The 21,972-nt window shown below is 50.1% G+C and overlaps 1 protein-coding gene across 3 annotated transcripts in view; it reads right to left on the minus strand.

Annotated features, from left to right (window-relative positions):
- Nucleotides 1-21,972, minus strand: part of LOC147883725 (NADH dehydrogenase ubiquinone complex I, assembly factor-like protein (DUF185)) — a 137,543-nt gene that overhangs the window by 53,319 nt on the left and 62,252 nt on the right. For all 3 annotated transcript variants that reach the window (XM_087398485.1, XM_087398486.1, XM_087398487.1), the window contains exon 6: nt 2,227-2,324. In XM_087398485.1, coding sequence (XP_087254611.1) covers nt 2,227-2,324 — 98 coding nt within the window. The remainder of the gene's footprint in view (nt 1-2,226; nt 2,325-21,972) is intronic.

Here is a 21,972-nt window from a genome sequence, read left to right on the forward strand (position 1 = left end):
GCTCAGCTACACCCTCGTTGGGGACCCAAAACACTGTAGGAGGAGAGGGCTCCCTATTGGCTGATTTGATGGTACAGATACAACTATATGCAGATGAAATAGTTCTCATTCGTCCTCAACTGAGGGATTGCAAAAACACTTTGAGGCCTTGGAGATGTTCTGCTATTGAGAGCACAATGGATCAGCAGTGAGACCCGTCACTAGGATGTGGTTGGACGAGAGACGCGGAGACCACACATGACGCGTGGGGCAACGAGAGCACGTACGATTGAGGTCTAACCTATCTCAGCCCTCCTCAGAGGGGACCGCCAACAATGACAAGGCATTACTCTCGATGTAGCCCACCGAATATAGAGATCCAGGAGAGTGTGGTCCCTGCCACCGCAGGAGACAGCCCGGCACACACAAATACGTGAGCTCTTTGCATCACATCAGAGGGCCATCAGGGAGCCCGGTTATACAGAGCCTGCACACGTACTTGGAGCTCTGGTCCTGAGCAGTACTTGATTGCTCTTTTCCTACTATTTTGTACTAGCTTTTTGCATTTTTAGCGCTTAGCACTCAGCAAGGGCCTTAGTGAGCCCTTTGCTTCAGCCCACAGTGGCTTGTATGGGTTACATATATTTTGTGACTCCCCCCCCCCTCTCCCTCAGTCCCCCCTCTCCCTCAGTCCCTCCTCCCCTCCCCCGCCCCCTCCCCCTGAACTTGCAGTCACCCGTCTCACCCGCCCCCCCCCCCCTTCTCCTTGCCCGCCTCCCCTCCCTACCTCCAGGACTGCAGCCCCCTCTGCCCCTTTCGTTACCCGTCCCCCTTCTCTTTCCAGCCTCTAAATCTTCCACTGGAGATGCGGTGGCTTGTAGGGATATGCAGCCCTCTCCAGGACCATATATGTCCATACACTTTGTTACTAGTTTTCTCATTTTTTTACTTTCCACATGATTGTAATCTTGTCTCATTGTCTCAATTACATTAGACTGAATTGGGTAGGCTTCTTACTCTAGTGCAGACTGTTGTTATTTTTCTTGTCCAACAGAGTTGTGTCTAGAACTCTTTAGACCTTGAATTTGTACTTGCGTTTCCCAGTCCCATGACCCTACCGTGGACTTTAATACAAGCATTTCATTTCATTTCATTTTTCACACACCCTAAGCTCTCCAAGCCACTACACTCCTATCACCTCCCCTAAACTCTTGAGTGACTACTCCACTCCAGTCTACGCTTCACTCCCTAAACTCTCGAGTGTCTACTCCACTCAGCGTCAAACTTGCTCGATGTCTACACTCCAATCCTCAAGCTTTGAGCTTTCAACTCTCAAGCTCTCACAAAAGTGTTTCGCTTCACAGCTGCTCCCCCTCCCCCCTTTCCCATTTCTCTCACTTGCAAGATTGTAGCTTTCTCCTATCTCTTTCTCACTCCCGCCCTTGCTTTGCTGCAATTTTTTCGCCCCCACCCCCAATCCCCCTGCCCTCTTCTCACATTTCCTTCAGAAGAGCTCCCCCTCAGTCTCCCTCTCTTCAGCTCCTCTCACCTTTTACAAATTCAATAGATCCTATGGTATATTTCTATGTCATGGATGAATGAATGGTGATGGGTCGTACTGCATGTTATTCTAATCCCAGGTTGACTTCCACTTTCCCGAAACATTCCTGTTTCAACATCCAAATTGTAAAAACATTACTGTTTCAAGGCAACTATGGCCTCTCCAACATGATAGTTAACTGTTAAAGCAGCCCTCAAGCAGTCAATCTTACAGCCTACCCCAAGTACAACATAAATTATGTGGATAATCACAGAACACATATCTTCTCAAGATAAGCTGTTGGCTCCAGGGCACTGTGTGCACACATCTGCAAATACACAATGCCACCTTAAGCCCATCCCATCACGTCCACCACAGATTTCATTTGCCCACAGACTGTATTTCTAACAATTCTCTCGCCCCTAGGGCATATTCCTACAAAGCTTCACTAGGCACTATTACTATAATTATTCACTAGATCCAGTATATCTCCATGTGGGCACAACATATGGTTTTCATACTCTGTCCTCCTATGCCATATGTGTTTCATCAAAATAATGTAAATGATAACGAATTCAGAACAATTTATAATTTTATTGCATTCCGCAATTTAAGGCATCATTTGTCCACTTGAACATTGCTTATTCTCTCATCATCAAAAACATCAATGCTTTGCAATGAAAAGAATCTTGAATGTCCAAACCTACACATAGCGCATGGTCTTGTATATAGAGGGTGCTTTCAATTTAATGTAGTCTAGTATATTTCTTGCACATGTACCTGCGCCTCCACCGATCTCAAAAATCTGGCAAAGGAAAATACGTAGTTGAATTGAGCATACAACTGGCAAACACTCCACAACGAGAATATTTTCAATGATACTAGCACAAGGATACCAAAACAGAAAACCAACAGGCTATATCCATAGACGTCCAAAATAGCTAACAAAAGAAGTGTTTTGCAAGTTAGACTTCCTCAGAGAATGAGAAAACATTTGGCCTTCTACATTTCTTTATGTTTAATTCACAAACTTCTTCAAACTCCACTTGTAAACCAAATTCAACTGCCTTCTTGACTGGTAGGTATTATCTTTATAACAATATTAACCAATATGTGCTGTGAAATTGTTTCGTTTTTATTTTGATAACACAAATAAACTTTTACATGTTCAGATTAAGGAGAGAGAGCCTCACAAACATTCCTTCAATGAATCTCCAATCCATTAATTTTCTTGGAGGACGGTTAGAGGCTAAAAACAGATACCTGCAGCAAGAGTTTTTGCGCAGGGCCAGAGGGCAAGTACGGTCATGGTCTTGGCCTATAAAAAGCCAGATCTGGGGTTTTAAAGTCGTCCATTAGGGTTGCTGGAATAGACCATCTCGTTGGGTCAAACAGACCCCAGTCGGTCAGTCTGTGGTTGACTAGTTTACAGACCGTGTCAGCCAGGTCTGTAGGGGCGTGCCCTTGGCCTATATAACAGCCCATCTGCTCCATTTGAGCCAATGCAGGAGCCCATCCCTCAGAAGTGCATTCAGCTTTCTTCCTCAGTCTTCTGGCAGACGTCTCTGGCCGTGTTTTGCCCAGCATCTGTTGCATGACTTGTTCTCTTTCCTGAGCTTCCGTTTGTGGAGGTCTGTACTGAGACATTTTTGGGCCTTCAACATTGTAGTGTTATGTCTTTTGCATATTTCTACTTGGTTCATCTACAGTTTACTGTTCTAAGCATGATTGCAGAGAGTGGAAGAGAGCTGTCTTCTGTCTTCAGGCAGACGTCCTTGGCTGTGTTTTGCCCAGCATCTGTTGCATGACTACTTCTCTTTCCTGAGCTTACGTTTGTGGAGGTCTGTACTAAGGCGTTTTTGGCCTTCAACATTGTGGTATTATCGTTGCATATTTCTGCTTTGTGAGTTCATCTACAGACTACAGTTTATTGTTCTAAATGTGATTGCAAAGAGTGGAAGAGAGCTGTCTGCTGCATGAATTTGCCATTAAAAACATTTTATTTTCACTTACATTCCTTTGGCATCACTTCTTGGAACAATCTTAAGGCTTGTCCTGGCTGCTAGCTGCTATTTCTGGTCAGGTGTCTCCTTTTCTACCTTCAATCCCTAGTCCTTCCTCTCTCAATTTGCCCTTTACTATCTTCTACTTGTTCTCCTTTTTGCCCCCTAGCTCTCTTTTTTAGTCCCCTATGTTTCTATGCAAAGCATAATCATCCATCACTGCACATTGCTTTCAGGTTCCATGGCTACTTTGCATTGGATACATCAGTTGATGAGATACGCTTTTGATGTCACCCTATTTGCTGGATTTTTCTTGCCCTATCTCCACTTGGCATACTGCTGCATAACAACCTTGAATAGGCATGCATGTGCGAATATTCTTCAACATCACAACGCAGCGTAGGCCAATAAAAGAATGCTCCACCGCCTTAACTGTAGCATCAATACCACGATGTCCTGCATACAGTGGATCATGACATTCACTCATGACCTTCTGCCTTAATAGTTGAGTGACACACAGCCTGCCATGCATCATCATATAACCATCCTTAATCACATAATGTTCATAAATTCCAGCAAACTGTTCGCCATCTACGTACTGATCTTTCATAACCTGAAGCTCATTATGATAGCCAATTGTCATAGCTGAAACTTGCGGCTTTCGAGACAAGGCATCTGCAACCACATTCTTCTTGCCTTCAACATGTACACATAGACAAGAAGTTTGCCCATATCATGTGCTTTTGGATTAAGTCAGAAAGTAGACAAGTGGACAAGGCATGAAGTACAGCCAACATCTCCTTCTCATAGATCTGCAAATGCTTCTCAGCTGGCTGTAATATGTGACTCTCATAGGGCTACAGGGTGCCCATCCTGTGTTAGAACAGCTCCAATACCATTCTTACCACAAGCATCCACGTGCACATGAAAAGATTTCGGCAAATAAAGCAAAATCAGCACCGGATTTGTTATGAGTTGCTGTTTCAACTCCTCAAAAGAGTCATTCTCCTCCTTTGTCCACCGAAACTCCCTTTCTTTCTTAGACAGAGCATGCATAGGAGATGCAATATCTGCAATATGATAGATAAAGCGGCGGTAATATGAACACAAGCCCAAGAAACTGCGAACTTCATGCAAGTTCTTCGGTTGTGGCCAACTCCTTATGGCTTCCACTTTAGTTGGATTCATCCATACCCCGTCTTTGGAAACAATATGCCCCAGGAAATGAATTTCAGCCATGAAAAACTCACTCTTTGTCATTAAAGAATGTACCTACAAAGGCTCTGTGATTTTGAAAGATCATGTCCATCATGCGATTGAATATTGCAGGAGCATTAGCGAGTCCAAAAGGCACGACCAAAAACTCATACAACCCAAAAGAAGTCCTTAGTGCCGTCGTATGCACATCTTCTGGGCAGATGCGAACCTGGTGATACCCACTCTTTAAATCAATGCAGCTGAACACGGCTCCTCCCTTCAACCTATCCAGAATGTCATCTATCGTGCGTATCGGGAAGCGATTTTTAATGGTAATCTTGTTCAAGGTGTGATAGCGTCCGTTGCCCTTGCAACCCAACCTTGAGAATCACCTGCCTAGCCGCTAGCCTCCCTAGGCTATCAAAGCTAGTCCTATGCGCCTAAGCACACGTCAGATACAATCCATGCACATGACAGGTACGCAAGGGAGAGAGGTAAGGATACTCAAATGAAAACATAATGAAAATGAAATGACAAGTACTCACATGACTAAAAGAGCTTGAGGTGACTTCATTGATGTGACATGAGAAGGACAAGGTTTTATAGGATAGGCACACACACTCATAGTACCAAATGTATATGAAATAACTCCCAAAGTGATACATGGCACTCACACATAGAACTACTACTAGGACTCCTACTAAAACACGCTCTTTGGCTACGATTTCTCCCACATCAACCCTAGCCCTTGCCTCTACTGTCCCCTACCCCCGTCCATTGCCTCTCTCTGCCTCAAGCTCCACGCCCCCTTGCCTTGTTGCTCCCCTGTCCCTGGATGGCTCCCCCCTACCCCTTGCCTCATCCTTGCGCCCCGTTCCATTAGTTCGACCTCTCCCCAACCCCCTCCTGCCATACAGCTTGCTCCTACAACTGCATTCTCTCTTTCTCATTGCCCTCTGTACTAAGCCTACATGATGGTTTGCTAAGACCTTGGAAGATCACCCCTCCACTTTATTCCGCGACTTGGACTCTTCCACATGGCCCGTGATAAAGAAAAGAAAGGGAAAAGAGAAGCCCAAAGACAAGGAAGGTAGGGACAAAGACAGAAAATAGGGAAAGGGTACGAATAGTACCAAGGACCAATTCAACACGAGGTTGACTCAGAAACAGCAAAAACTAGGAGAACAACATGCTTGACATAGTGATGGCTCCACCTCAGTAAAACCACATGCTAGCAACTCCCCTAGCCCTAAGGCCTCTAAGACAATTCCTTTTGGATCATTCACAATCTCCGACTCTATCACTCTAATACGGAAACGGAAACGTGTAAAGAGAAGCCCAAAGACAAGAAAGACAGAGATAGACATAGAAAATAGGAAAAAAGTTACGATGGGGCCAAGAACCAATTCAACAACGAAAATTAGGTGAATACCAACGCCACATTCCGTGATGGCTCCACCTCAGCACACCCATGTTCCGGCGACTCCCTTGGCCCTAATGCCCCTCTGATGTTCCTGCTTGGCTCACCACGAACTCCGACTCTATCACCTCTCCCACTCACACAATGTATCCTCCCCCCCCCGGGGTCCCATTCCTCCCAAATAACCATGTTGTACAAGACCATGATTGGTTTTTCTCTAGCTCACACTCTGCCCTCCACCTCCATGTTATACATATACCACCACAACAGTCCATGGCCTCCCCAGATCTCTTGCAATAGCTCCTCACGGATATGCACCACATGCGGTCCTGAGAGGTAGAGCAGCAATAGATACCCTCACGCATGATTGCCTCACTGTCCAAGCAGAGGCCTTTGATCTCCAGAAGGAGGTGGAGGACCTCCAACATTGAACCAAGATTGCCCCAAGGAGCAGCCCTAGTGTAGAGAAGCGGATCACCACGATGCAGACGGCTATTGAAGAGGCTTCCAAGTGGGTGGATGTTGTGAAATGTGAGGCTAACAAGACAGCCATTTCAGCCACCTCACTTGAGTACTAGTAGAGAGCCAATACGTCTCAACATCACGGCATGTGGGATTCCATGCACTAGCTCCACCGTCTCATATGCTACCACCTTTGTGACGTCCATCCTTGGATCGCTAGAGCATGCGGCTGCATGGCGATATTAAGGGAACATGGAAGGTTGAGCTGGACCTCACCAAAGATCAGCCCTTAGTGATACGTTTCAGAGACACCCACGCTCGACTGGCGTCATTGTGTAAGCACATAGCTCTCCAAGATCACCCACAGGTTCACATCGATGAGGACCTTACACCTCTGCAAGTAGAGGAGATATAAGTCGTCCTACAGCAGTGGGATGTTGCCCGTAGAGTGGGGAAATGGGCAGTGGAACAAGAGACCGCTCTTGATTGGTCCTATACAAGGGCCCATAGACACACCCGCCTAGGGAGACAAGGTCTATGAGACTCACAAGTCCGAGACTCTGACCTGTATCGTTTGGAGCTATAATGGAACCTTATGGTCAAAGCCAACAAGAAACTAGTCAAAGTCATACACATGACAAGATATTGTCTTCTACACGGAGATGGACACATGGGAGTCAACATATCGTGACCAGACCAGAGACAAGAGGGTTACAAGCGAGGCTCGTTCTACATCGCAGTTCTATATCGATCATCTCTCATTGGGGTGATCATTGTGGAGCGATGACCCACATGCCAATTCCTTTGGATCCAAATCAAGAGCACATCCTCATGGGATACCTTCATTGTAATTTGCTACTTTCCCATAAAGACCTCCCATCTACCAAGGAGCTCTGAGAGGAGGGGAAGCCGCATCCATATGGGGCCCTGTATCTAGATGCCATGAACTTCTCAAATCGCAAGGAAGTTCGTCTTGGAGACTTCAACGCTAGGACCGCTGACCGACGGGTACCGACATCGATTTTCAACAAGACTCGATTCTATTTCCTAACATTGATTTAGGTACCTCTCGAGTCTCCACAAACTGCCAATCCCCAGTTACCTCATATGGACATACTTGCATAGACATGAGCAACATGCACGATTTGATATCTACAATGATCTAGAGAGATGGCCCCCTTTCAATGGGCTTAATTGTTTCCCACATGGAGGAGGGTCCAATGTAGTTGACAACCTCATGGGGTCCCGTGCCTTTGCCTCTCACATCACTGACCAATTGAAGCTAACCATACCTACCTTCTTTTTAGCTTATCCATCCCACTCCCACCACCAATCCCCCCTAACATAACGCCACTCATCAAGAGATTCATTTTGACCACAAACTAGACCCCACCTTTGCCGCATGTTGCCACTCGGGATATTAGTTCTAGTTCACTTGGGACATTTAGTCGTAAGTTGAGTTTGGGCCCTATATAGGCCACCATTTGTACTTTCTCATTGTCCATTTGCAAGTACACTTCAGTTTCTTCAGCTCGTTGTCTCCCACTTGCGGTCCAGCCGCATCGAACAATGGTATCAGAGCAGTGTTCTATCTTCCTACCTGCTCTCCCCTTGCTCACATTCAGCTCAGCTCTGCTCCCAGGAGGCTGAAATTGCAGAGGATGAGTTTTTCTACGCTTGCAATATTCCCTTCAATGTTGCAAGGACTCTTGCCTACAAGAAGTTTTATCATGCACTTGTAGCTGCCGGTAGAGCAGGAGCATCATCCCTTACACTTGCTAGTTCTGAGACCCTCGGCACCACACGTTTGAAGAAGCAGGTGGGATTATTTAAGAAAGACATGGAGGGACTGAAGGAAGCTTGGAGTCGGTATGGATGCACCATAGTCTCCGATGGATGGAGTGACACGAAGCGAAAAAGCAATGCAGCTAGTGAATTATATCACTCGTAAGACACATGCACTGGCCCTATTCAGAAGGGAGTGTAAGTGGGAGCTTGTGAGACCCTCAAAGATACATCTTCCTGGTTCTTAGCAGGTATGATTCATGAATCATGATTCAATTTTCATCATTCAAGAATCAATTCCTTAAATTATTCATTGTTTAAATTTGGTTAAGCTTTATCATTCGTAGGCTGGTTAAGACCAAAGAGAGCCTTCGTCGCATGATGACCAGTTCAAAATGGCTGGATTGGAGTGACTCGAGTTTGCCTACCGGACAGAATGTTGAGGGGATTGTTTTCGACAATCAGTTTTGGCAGGAAGCCCTTTGCATTCAGATGTCCATAGAGCCCTTGTACTTCGTGCTTCGACTCTTTGACCATGAGGGTTGTACTATGGGCTTGCTATACGAGTTCATGTCGAAGCTTCGAAAAGCAACGGAGGATTGTCCTATTGAGATCCTCAACCAGAGCAGGTACATATAAGTTAAAACTTGTAAGTTTAATACTCGGTTCTCCTAGCTCTAGCCTCTAACTTGATTCCTTTTGGTAAATTTTCAGAAAGGATGACATATTAGGAATTTGGAGGAAGAGATGGGATTGGTTTCATAGGCCCATCCACACTATTGCACATATGCTCCATCCCTTGTGGAAGAAGCCTGCTAAATGAAATGATCGGGTGCTTGTGAACAAATGGACCCGACACTTGGAGAAAGTATGCGACTCATCGGTCCAGAATAGGTGAGGTAGCATGGCATACAAGTTTGCAGCCTACTCACTACTAAGTGCTTTGTATTATCATTTATGACTTATGATTTATCTATTTATTTATATTGTCTTCTTCTGTATTGCAAATTGCAATAGCATTGAAGAGGACATAGTGGAGTTCCGCAATGACATGAGGAAAGAGACAACAGGCTGTTGGCTCTTACTTGGTGGGAGAAATTTGGGATTTTGAATCCCTCGTTGCAGAACTTAGCTCTCTGCATCCTCTCACAAGATTGCACATCCGGTCCAACTGAGAGGATACGAAGCATATGTGCAGACATACACACCAGGAAGAGAAACAAGTTCATTCTAACTTCTTATAGTTCTTATTTACAGGCTATAGCATCAAGCTTGTAACATTTTGAAAAACAATTCTTAAGTCGTGAGAATTGACTTCTTTATGCTTTGTAAACTATGTCAGGTTGAGCGTGGAGCAGCTCAATAGGTTGGTATATATCAATGCTAACCTACGTCTGCTTGAGAAGTACAGGTCTGCAGATGGTACCGGTAGCATCGAGTGGAAGCCCAAGCAAGTCAATCCTGACAAGATCAAGCTAAAACCTGCCGACATGTCCATCAATCGAGAGAATGACGATGCTTACAAGTCCCTGCACCAGGATATGCTTCAATTCCGACGTCAGACACGTTCGATGGCTCGATCTCGTGCACCATGAGTACGTGCTGCTGCTGTTGCAGTGGATACAAGGGCACCTCAGATTCGTGGTTATCAACGTCGAGCACGAGCCTCACGAGGGGGATCGCAGGTATTTGTTCTTGCATCGTCGTCCCGAGGACTCGAGGCAGAGATGAGCCAGAGGAGGCAATGGCATTGGTAGACAGTACGGACTCAAAGGACTCAGATCAGTTGCGAGCCCCTGCTTGGTTCGAGGGTGGCACTTCCTCTTCCTCCACAGAGGATGCAAATCCATCTGTTGATTCCAGTGCTGATGATGACAATGATGAGGCAGCACATCTTGGAGAGGGCAGCGGTCCCTAGCTCTAGAGAGTCGAGACTAGAGTGTACTATGTAGTTGTTAGCAGCTGGCTTGCAGGCGACAGGCTTTGATTATGTATACAGTTTACACCATACAGCTACCAGTATATCATTATGGCATGTTACATGTATGATGTAAACAGTAATACATAATACATTTTGTTATATTTTGAATCTTGAAATTTGATTCTAAAATTTGAATTATAAAGTTAAAAGTTTATTGTTTGAACTATGGGCCATGGGCCATGGCATATTCTAGCAACCATATGCACTTGCAACTAATTAGTTAATAGTAATTTGTAAACTGTAAGATCTATATCTTTGTAAACCTCAATCTATAGGCTGCGTGACGCGTCTTTTTACTCTTTCAACTGTGTAATATGTGTGTGCATTGTGTGCACAATATGGATATTTGAGAGCTCTTTTGAGAGAGAGAGAGAAAGATAGAGAGAGCGAGAATATGAAGACAATGATTTATGAAGTATATATAACTTCTATAAATTATAGTATTTTTAGGCGTTTGTAGACGAAACGCCTATAAAAATCTAGAAACGTTTCTTGTGACACTGATCGGGTTCACAGCTTGTTTGTTCTTTGGACTTTGCCCTTCTGGTTTCCGGTCTTCGACAGGCCCAGCAGTTTGGGGTCTGTCTCTACTTTATAGGCAGGGTTTTATCTGCAGCTCAACTTCGTCGTTGGGCTGAAGTTGCAGTGGGTCAGGATTGCCTTTCCTCCTTTGTCTTTCTAGGCAAAGGTTTTTATTATGCCCATTGCTCTTTGACTGATGTGGTGGAGCGACTTGTCAGTCGTGCTAGTATTCATGGGGCTCGTTTCTTTGCTTATGTGATGCCTTGGGATCCACTATTTGATCTGTTTGCCTCTCTTCTGACTCACTGTCCGATCTGAATTACCCTCAAAGCGTTGCCTCTGCCTCTTCTTCAGCATCTTCCTACTCTTGCAGTTTTTTTGGGGAGGCCTCTACATGTTCCGAGACAAGAGCTTTTGCAAGCTACTCGGGATGTTCGCCTTTATATGATGCAGCCCATGCCCTCTACTTTGGATCTTGATTTGGGATTTGCTCATCCAATTCGCATCAGGCTGCATTTTGCCTCTTTTCCTACAGCATGTTATCGGTGCCGGCAGGTTAGTCATTTTGCACGTGCTTGCCCTTCGGCTTCCATGACCACTCCTCCTCCTCCTTTTTCAACAGTAAAGTTTACTCTTCCTTCTCCTCCGATTTTTGCTAACGCTTTACTGGATAAGCCTTCTTTTACTGCTCCGAAGCATTACTAGAGGAAGGTAAAAAAATCATAGGTTAATCTTTCTCTTGCTGAAGAAGTTCAGGATCCGACTCCCGTTGAGCATCATCAGCCTCCTCCTCCTCTAGATATCGATGTGCCCCTTGCAGAGGGGATCATACAGGATGCTGCACATGCTCTTTCTCAAGTTGATTCTCAAAGTGAAGCTGAAATGCCGAGTCCTTCTTTATCAGATGCAGCTCTTTCCTCGGAGGATATAGACGTTGATCTAGCTCCTTTGCCTCTGATGCATGTGCCAGAGTCTTCTTCTGTTTGGGATGCAGAAGTGCCTTTTTTACTGGAATCTTTTCATCCAATGTTACGACAGGTTTTTGACCTTGTGATTCAGAAATTTTAGGTACCATCCTATATCAAGAAGAATCACAAGGGCAAAAAACAGCTGGTTTTTATTGATGGTGTGATTTCATCACTGCATCAGTTTTTACAGAGTGATAATTTGAAGCTGAAGGATGCTGTGTTTGATCCTCCTCCAGCTTAATATGTAACTTTTTACTTGGCTGCCTCATGACTTTTGCTCTGAGGCTTTACTTGTAAACAAAAATTTCTTGTACTTATTTGGTGAGTTTTTACCTCTTTTTGAGGTTTCCCACACAGAAATATAAGATTTCACTAAAAAAAAGTGTGTGTGTGTGTGTGTGTGTGTGTGAGTGTGTGTGTGTGTGAGAGAGAGAGAGGTGTGTGTGTGTGTACAATTTCAGTCCGGCTGTATAATCTGGCTCTTCTTTGGGGGTTTTCCTTTCGCCTTTCTTCCCTGCTGGTCTTCTGCCAACTCCTACCTATCCCCTTGATCTCTCCTTACTAGTCACACAATTCCTCTTCTCTCTTGTGGGCTTCTTCTGATTTTCCTTTGGGACTGTTTTTTTGGCTTTCGCCACCTTCTTACAGGTACTTCATCTTCAAGCTCCTTTTCTTACCAAGTCATGGCAGAGTATTCATATGAAAAAACATTTCAAAAGGAGCGCTCGGCTCCCTGCAAGAAGCAAAAGCAGGTTGAGGGTCATCATGACCCAATGCATGATACACTTGAGGCTCAACTAGTGTATGATGTAATGCATGAAGGATTTGCACATACGAGAAAAGACTGGAAAGAATCGGTTCCCTCAGTTGGCCTCATGGTTGAGGTCGATGAAATTGTGGATCCAGTCAGAGAGCATGCCAAGAATGCAGTTATATTATTCTTTCCAGGCCGCATGCCACCTGCTGCAGAGATAGGCAACTCATTGACACGCACTTTGGCTGGCTCTTTTGTTTGAAAGGTACACTATGCAGCCAGGGGCTTTTTCGAGGTTATCATGGTGGATGAGATCCACAGACAAATGCTTTTGGAACATTCGCCTCTTTTTTTTGGACAGCAAATGGTGCATGTCTTGCCATGGTCTCCCACAAGGGACTTTCAGGCTTTAATCAGACACAGATGCCCAGTCTGGGTTGAAGTCGTTGATTTCCCCCAATGCATGGCCTCACTTTTGCCTAAAATTGTAGCCTCTTTAGGTAAAGTGGTCTGCCCACCACGGCCAAATGAGAATTCAAACAGATTTTGCAATCTCTGGGATACTGATAATCCCACACCGGACTCTTATTCAGTCACGGTGAACAATGTGAACATGGGGAGTGCATTTTATAAACTCAAATGGGGTTTATTTGCAGGGGCCTGTTTTGAATGCAAAAAGTTTGGACACATGGCTTCACAGTGCCCACTGAACCCACATAAAATGCCTCATGTCACCTTGCCGGTACACATGCCTACTAAAGATGCTCCTACTCCAGTTGCCAACAAAAATAAAAACAGCAGACAGCATCCTGGAAGTCAGGAAAAAGGCAAAGATTCAGTAGTTAACAATATGAATCTTACTTCACATTCACCTCCTGCTACTCAGTCCATGCCCAAAGGAAAGCAACTCTCAACTGATGGCTGGCAGAGCCCAAGAAAAGTTATTTCTGCTCGAAGAATTCCACCCCCCCGCACTTGGAATGGTGCATCTTCTAGCGGAAACACTCCAGAGATCAATACAGGAATTGGGATTACATGGGCTGCAGTTACAGCCAGCAGAACACTCTTCCCTGAAGAAGAGGTTGCTGCCTTGCTGTCCACTTCTCAGGTCACTACTTCTTCTCAGGGGCGAGGCCTCGACCCTGAGATAGAGATGCAAGGCTGACCTCATACTTTTGCTGCTGTACATAGTTGTTACATTCCTATAAATATCTGTATATATTTTTTTTTTTGCCGAAAAAACAGTTCTAATTATATTACTTCGAGAACAAGATACAAGAGGTCAGCTTATAGCTGACGGGCTGCGTTCACAAACCGGACGCAGCCCAAAAGGTAGCATAATAAATCATACTCTCACGGAGGAATATGCTGAGTGTGAATGAACAGCCATCGGGGTGGTGAGTAGTGCCACCGAAGGCCCTGCGTAGTCTGCTCGAAGAAGAGGCTCTGTGAATCCCAAGCCTGGAGGAAGCGTCTCCGCTTCTCCTGACCAGCCCGGGAGTCTCCCTGAATCTGGTCCCACTGGCCTCTGAGGGTATGAATAATCTCACTCCAAATCTCCGCCATGATTTGGGCAGTCGATAAGGAGGTGCCACCGAGGATCTGCGCGCAGCGCGAGGTCCAGATGTGCCAACCTGTAATGCTGCTGATAATCTCCCAGACTGGCTGCCTCTCCCGAACTCCTGTATCAGCCTCTGCTAGGTGCTGTGGGATACCCTCGAGCGGCCCCCACGTCCCCTGTGTGATAAGGAAAGTGGGGTCCTGCCGGCATGCCTCGAACAAGTGATGGAGACCAGGTGCGGTGCTGCACCAACAGAACGCGCCCCAAGTGATCACTCCTAGCTCTGGTGCTGCACGAGTAAGAAGCCCGAAAGTCCACCTCCACACTTCCTGGGCGCGCATGCAGCTCCACAGGCAGTGTTTTGGTGACTCCTCATCCGCGTGGCAAATCTGACAGCAACCGTCCTGGCCTATCTGCCTCAACCAGCTCCCCACTGGAAGACCTTTGTGGGTAAGAAGCCACAGGAAGTATGAGATCTTCCGCGGCCGCCAGCTCTCCCACAAGGCCTTCCAGAAAGCCTGCAAAAAGAACCTGGAAATACCCTGTGCGTACCAGCTAGGACGCTGGGTGGGGGGGCGGCTCTGCATCCTCCCGAGAACTCGCCTGCCCAGAGTCGTGCTGTAAGCGAAGAAGGAAGTCTGCCCCTGTCCTGTCACAATCTCTGGCCACCACCACTCTCCTGGGTCCCACTCAAGCTCTGACAAGGCCCGCCCCTCCCAGAGCCAAAGACGCCAAAGCTGCAACTGGTCCTGCTCGAAACTAGGGTCGGTATGCCAGACCTTCCCCAGAAGGCCTACGACCCTAACCCTCTGCCACGGGAGTAGGGGGTCAATGAGCGCATCCTCTCTCCTGAGGCGTCCGTCACCTGAAACCGCGAAGAAGGCGATAGAGGAGTCATCCAAACGTCCTGCGACCACCAGTGGGATGCCACGGGGGGTGAACTGTCCCAGCCAGTGGGTGTCTCCAGGCATGAGGACCTGAGGCTCAGGTGGAGCCAACCAAGCGGCTGGGATCGCACCGTCGATCTCTGTGCGTCTCGCCTGGACTCCGCGTGCACCGCCCGCTGCGTCTGCCAGATCGGCCATCTCCAGATGTCTGTACGTGTCCCTCCAAACTCGAAGGGACCGGGCTGGCCCCCTCATCCAGCCGTCCCACCTGATATGTGATCTCTCCCCCAGCTGAAGGCCCTCGGCGTCTCTGACCTGCCCATTCCAGACGAGCGGCTGGCGATCGATCTCCTCCTGACAGCTGGGCTGGGACTGAATGAGACTGAGCCGGAGCCGCCTCCAAACCATGAGGAGGCTACGAACGAGTGGGGAGCGGGGCTGCGTGAGCGGGGCGGAAGTGAAGATCCACCTGAAGGACGGTAGCCACTCTCCACCTCGGCGCGGGACACAAGAGCCGACTCCCTGCTGAAGTAACATCTTCCACGTCTGCCCCCCTGGGGTCAAACCGCGGATGATAAGCTTGCCTATCAAGGCCTGACTCTGAAGCTCTGGATCAATGATCCCCAGACCCCCCTCCGCCTGCGGAAGAATGACTGTCTGCCAAGCAACCCTGGCTCTGGTATCTCTCTGCCCATCCTCCCCAGACCAAAGAAAGTTCCGAACCAACCTCCTGAGCTGTGCCACGCTGGATCTCGAGAAGCACCAGCAGGAAGCCACATACCAAGCCGTGGCTAGAAGGACCTGGTTAACTACTAAAGCACGACCTGCAAGGGACAGCTTAGCAGTGCTCCAGAAAGCCAGCTTCCGTCGGATGGAATCTAGCACCGGGAGAAACTGCTGAGCTGGCGTAATGTCTAGGCCAACCTGGAAGCCAAGGTATCTAGCTGTCTGTCCACGTGGAATCCATCTGAAGCCCAGGAATCGCCCCCACTGAGAACACGCCCCCGGGTCTGTGAGAAAACCAACTGATTTGTTCCAGTTGATTTTCGCACCAGCGGCCGAGCAGAAAACCTCCAGGGCCATCCGCACCCTCTCTAGCATCCTCTCATCGTCCTGGACATAAAGGGCTGTATCATCTGCGTACTCTGAGTCCAGAAGCTCCGTGTCCTCCCGGAGTGGAAGGCGAACACCCCTGAGCCCTGTGGACCTCGCCCGAAGGTAGTAAGTCATGGCCTCGGCGAAGAAGAGAAACAGATAAGGAGCCAGGGGACAGCCCTGACGTACTGATCTCTCCAAGCTGAAACGCTCACCCATCCTGCCTCCAATGATGACTCTGCTAGACGCTGTCCTGTACAAAGCTGAGATACCCTGAATCCAGCCTGCCGGGAAACCTAGTCGCTCCAGAGTCCCCTCCAAAAAGGACCAATCCACGCGATCGTAGGCCTTCTCGAAGTCGAGAAGTAAAATGGCAAGGTGTGAACCGCTGTACTGAGCCCACTCCGCCGCCTCTGAAAAGGTAAAGACATTATCCAGGATACTGCGATCCTGGACAAAGCCTGTCTGAGTGTCATGGACGAGGTCTGGGAGTAGAGGTCGAACTCTGGCACTGATCATCTTGGCGAGGATTTTGTAGGCAGTGGTAAGGAGAGTGATCGGACGCCACTGGCGGATCTCCTGTCTATCTCCTCCCTTCGGGATGAGGCAAATCAGTCCCGAGGAAAGGCTCTCTGGCATCTGACCGCTGCTGAAAATCCCCTGCAGAGCTGCAAGGAGGGGCTGATGGATCTGGTCCCAGAAGGAGGTGAAGAAAGCTCGGGATAGCCCATCCTCACCTGGGCATTTCTGCCCATCAATAGCCGTCAAGGCCTCCAACATCTCATCCGCGGTGAACGGCGCCAACAACGTCGCCTGCATGCTGGGCTGGACCAGGGATGGAATGTGCCTCCACACCTCCTCACGGTCACGACTAGCGCGAGGGGCAAGTGGCTCCTGCTGGAAGAGGGTCCTGTAGAAGTCAGTGGCCAAACCCAGGACCTCCCCCGGGTCCGTAACAATGTGACCATCCGCTGTCCTGAGACTCCGTAGCTGATCACCTGCAGCTCTCTGGCCGTAAGTCCTGAAGAACTCCCTGCACATCCGGTCACCCTTCCGGGCCCAGAAGGAGAGAGAGGCGTGAAAGGAGAACTCGGAGCGACGCTGGAGGGTCTCCTCTAAGAGGGCTCTGGCTCGAAGGGCCTGGATCCGAAGCTCCTCCGAGCCCGGGGAAGACTGCTGAAGTCGCTGAATGGAGGCGAGGTCCCTCCGAAGAGCTCTCTCTCTGCCCCACCAATCCTGTCGAACCTGTAGGGCTGCGAGCTGGCAGATCTGGCTGGACTCCTGCAGAGCCTGCGCGACCGAGTCTACCAGATCCATGCCCTCCCCCCAGTCTCTGTCCCAAAGACTGCAAATGCTGCTACGGACGTCCACCCTCGAGAAGATGGAGTCGGGAATCCTGCATGATCGGGGGGGAAGAGTCTGGGCTGCCGAATCTAATGAGAGGAGCACAGGCGCATGGTCGGATAGTGTCGTCCCTGGAACAATGCCCGCCTGGCCACCTCTGCTGATGGCCCAATCGCTGACATAAAACCTATCAAGCCGCTCCAGGAGTCTGCCTCCTTCCCTGCGGAAGCCCCAAGAGAAATCCAGGCTCCCGTGCCAACGCCGGAAGGACGGGTCTCTCCAACTGTCCCTCCCTCCTGTCGCGAAGATGAAAGAGTCCCAAGCTGACTGCTCTGCCTGAGCCATACCTGTGAACTCCGGATCTCTACCCTGCTGGTCCTCCAAGGTCTCCAGGTTGTTGAAGTCTCCTCCAACAATCCAGGAATCCATGTCTGGAAGAATCCCTGTAAGTGTCCTCCAGAAGGTGGCTCTGCATCTGAGGTCTGTGGGAGCATAAATGTTGAGGATTCCTATCTTGGAACCCTCCAAAATCAGGCCTACCCAAAGGGCTCGTCCTGGGATCAACGTGCCGTGACCGAAAACTGACTGAGCTAGCTGCTCGCACACGGAGGTACAGACCCCCCCGCTCCTCCCCTGTGCGCCGATCGAAGGTTCCCAATAAGTGTAGGAGCGTCCAGGGAGAACCTTCCCGCAGCTCCGGGCATGAGCCGCAGAAAGCTTGTGCTCCTGGAGCAGCAGTACATCCAATCGACCAATCACTGCAGGCTGAAGTTCCTGACGCAAAATGAGCTTCCTGGGACCACGGGTACTCGAAGAGTGAAACCCGTTCACATTCCAGGATACGAGGTGTAGGCTCATGGAGAGGGATGGGGGGCTGCGAACAGCTGTCTGCTCGCAGAAGAAGTCGAAGAAGAATCAGACAGATCGGAATGGAGGCGCTGCCGCTTGTGAGAAGGTTTGGAGGGGGAGACGGGGTCGTCCTGCCCGTTCTTCAACACCTTCAGCAAAGGCGAGAGGCCTCTAGTGCCATGAACAAATGCTTTCTCGAGCCAGCTCGAGATCTCTGAAGCAGTCATCCGGTAGAAGGATCGGAGTTTCTGTTGGGACCAGGCTCTGACATCCTGGGGAAGAGGCCATGCCAGGGGGGGTCTGAGGATCACGATCAATCGGAAACGTTTGGCAACGCAACGCCACCGCAAGCGCACATCGCCCTCGGACCACTGAGTCTCGAGGAGCTGCCCACCGGACGGGCCTATCCAGGAGCAAATCTGGGCGTGTGTCTGCTCTCTGAGAGCCTCCCACACCGAGTCGTCTGTCCAGGTCTCGGTGCCATCGCTGAGGAACGTGAAGGCGAAGCTAGGGCCATCCCTGGGAGCCAAGGCACCAATCCTCCCATCCGCCCCTTTGCGGAGCATGAAGATACTAATGTCGAGACAAGCCGGGAAGGTCCCAAGGTCGGCCACATCCAGGTAGTCCCAGGGGCCAGATCTGTAAAAGTCTCGAGGGAGCTCTCTCTCCTGTAGCTGAGACCCAGCTGAGTCTGCCACTGAGGGGCTAGCGGGAAGGGAAACCTGCTCCACTGGTGGTACAGACACCGGGTGTCCTGCAAGCGGGGGAGGAGGGGGAGGAGGCTGCGGGATAGGCGACTCGGGCTCCACGGAGGCGACTGGCGGAGAAGGTGGAGGAGGTGGAGCGGAGGCTGCACTCGGCTGGGAAGGCGACGGTGCAGCTAACTCTGTAGGAGGGGCGAGGGGAGCAGGGGGGGGAGGGGGATGGGGATGCATCTGGAACTGGGGCTGAGAGGGAGGGGGAGGGGGAGGGGACTGAGGAAAAGGAGGCGGGGGCTGAAACTGCGGGGCGGACGAAGGGGGGGGAAACTGGGGAAACCGGGGAGAAGGCGGGGGGGTGGGAGAGAGGAGGATCTGAGGCTGTGGAGGGCGGGCTGCCGTCGAAGAAGAGGCTCTCCCAGGTCCCTGGGGCATCTGCCTGTCAGGCCTGTGGAGTGCTGCTGCAGGAGTGGTGACCTCTGCCTCCTTGCCTTTATCCGAAATCTTCTTGTTCTTTCCTCTTTTCCTTCGAACCTCGGTCCAACCGCCCACTACCTCTGGCCCAGGCTCCGACTGCCTCGGCTCCTCCTGACGTGGCTGTCCAGGGGGGGGAGGTGGGGGCGGAGGGGGCGGGGGCGGGGAGGGTCGAGACGAGCTGGCAAAGCGTGGACAAGCAGCCGCCAAGTGCCCAAAGCCATGGCACCGCAGGCACTGACCTGGCTGTCCGGTGACTATCATGCTCTGGGTGATACTGCCGGCACCTGTGACGATCTCGATCACTGCAGGGAGAGTCGCAGGATCCGCCACAGCCACGCGGACTCGGGGAGCTCCTGCCGTGGTCACCGCGTCGGCAAAGGTGTCGTGCATAACCCAGCCAAAATGGGAGCCCAAGTCCCTGACAATCGGCCGCAGCTCAGTAGCAAGCCCTGGAAAAACGAGTGTCACTGGGTGGCGAGGTATACGGAACCGAGTGTCGAAATCCGCTGCGCTGAAGCCACGGTACCACGGGACTATCATGATGATCTTCCCATCCACCGATGTGGGGGAACCGGCAATCAGATTGCTCGCAGCTTTCTCACTGGAGAGTTTGAGCCAGAAGATGCCCCTTCCCATAAGGGCCACCTCCTCGATGTGGCCATCCTCTAGCAAGAGAGTGGACTGGAGCCAGTCCCTGATGGTAGACCTGGAGGGGGAGTGTCCAATGACTCTACCGTAAACAGAGGTACGAGCAAAGTCACTGGCTACCTCCTGAACACGAGATGATTGATGCTCTGTCAGGATAACGCGGTAGGCAACTGGAGAGGGAGGGTCCGACTGGGCCTCCGGATCCGGGCTGGGGGCCGCCATACCGCCAAGACTAACTGCAAGCTTCCGATGAAGAAAAACAGGCTGCCACCCAAGAAGAGATGAAGCGGCGGTGGAGCCTGGGGGGCGGGATGGAGCGGAGGGGTCGGCTGGAGCGGAGGGGGCGGAGCGGCGGTGAGGCGAGGATGGAGCGGAGGCGGGCGAGGCGAGGCGGGCGAGGCGAGGCGAGGCGGAGGGGGCGAGGCGAGGCGGGATGGAGCGGAGGCGGGCGAGGATGGAGCGGAGGCGGGCGAGGCGAGGCGGGATGGAGCGGAGGCGGGCGAGGTGAGGCGAGGCGGGCTGGAGCGGAGGCGGGGGAAGCGAGGCGGGATGAAGCGGAGGGGGCGGCTGGAGCGGCGGCGAGGGGGGGGGGGAGGGGGTTGGGGCGGGGGCGAGGGGCGGGTTGGAGCGGGGGGGCGGGATGGAGCGGAGGTAAGGGGCGGGGATGGAGCGAGGGGGCGGGGTGGAGCGAGGGGCGGAGGTGAGGCGAGGGGCGGAGGTGAGGCGAGGGGCGGGATGGAGCGAGGGGCGGAGGTGAGGCGAGGGGTAGCGGGGTGAGGCGAGGTGAGGCGAGGGGCGGGTTGGAGCGAGGGGGGGGAGGAGAGGGGACGGGGGGTCGAGGGCGGACGGGAGGGGTGGAGGTGGACGCGGCGAGGGGAGGGGGGGGAGCGAAGGGGAGGTAGGGGAGCGAAGGGGAGGTAGGGAGCGAAGGGGAGGGGAGGGGAAGCTCGCAGGAGCGATAAGAGTCTCCTATTCTCAATATCTGTATATATGACTGCTCAAATCACATGTTTTACACTCAATGTACAGGGTATATGTGACAGTAGGAAATGGAAATCTGTGTGGCTGTACATCAACAGATTTCAGCCTGACATAGTGGCATTACAAGAGCACAACCAACATATTTATGCAGGCAAGACAGGACACTTCTGTGGGTATGACATTTTCTATGCTGGGGAACACTCTTTCTCAGGGGTTGTCCTTCTGATCAAGCATGAGCTTCAACCAGTCATTGCGTTAAATGACAACAAAGGTAGATGGCTTATTCTCCAATGCATTATTAGAGGAGAGGTGTTTGAATTTGCTTCAGTTTATGCACCTCAGTCATCTCGAGACAGAACTGTAATTTGGGATGCTATGCAACAATACCCGTGGAGATATCATGCCTACATATGTGGGGATTTCAATAATGCTCCACAACAGGGAGACAACACTTCCAGCCACGATCATATGTTATCTCCTGAAAGGCATGCATGGTCTCAACTACTTTTGCATTTAAATCTGGTTGACCTTTGGAAGGAATTGCAGCCCTTGTCACCGGGCTACACTTTTCAACATAATGCTCTTTCCGCTTATCAGGCAAGACTGGATCGCTGGTATAGTGTCGCTCCCCAACAAAATGGGGATCTCGCATGCAAAATATGGATTGATTATGCCTTTGTGCATTCAGACCATGCACCACTATGGCTGCGTTTATCTTTTCATAAGACGCCAGAAGATAGATTGCCACAAAGGCGACATCTAATCATCAACAATAGTTATTTGCAACATGTTGATTTCAAGGCAATGGTTACTGAAGCAGC

This window comes from Dipteris shenzhenensis, chromosome 27 (genome assembly GCF_047967505.1).
Source record: "Dipteris shenzhenensis isolate YYH24624 ecotype China chromosome 27, Dip_SZ_1.0, whole genome shotgun sequence".
Lineage (NCBI taxonomy): Eukaryota > Viridiplantae > Streptophyta > Polypodiopsida > Gleicheniales > Dipteridaceae > Dipteris > Dipteris shenzhenensis.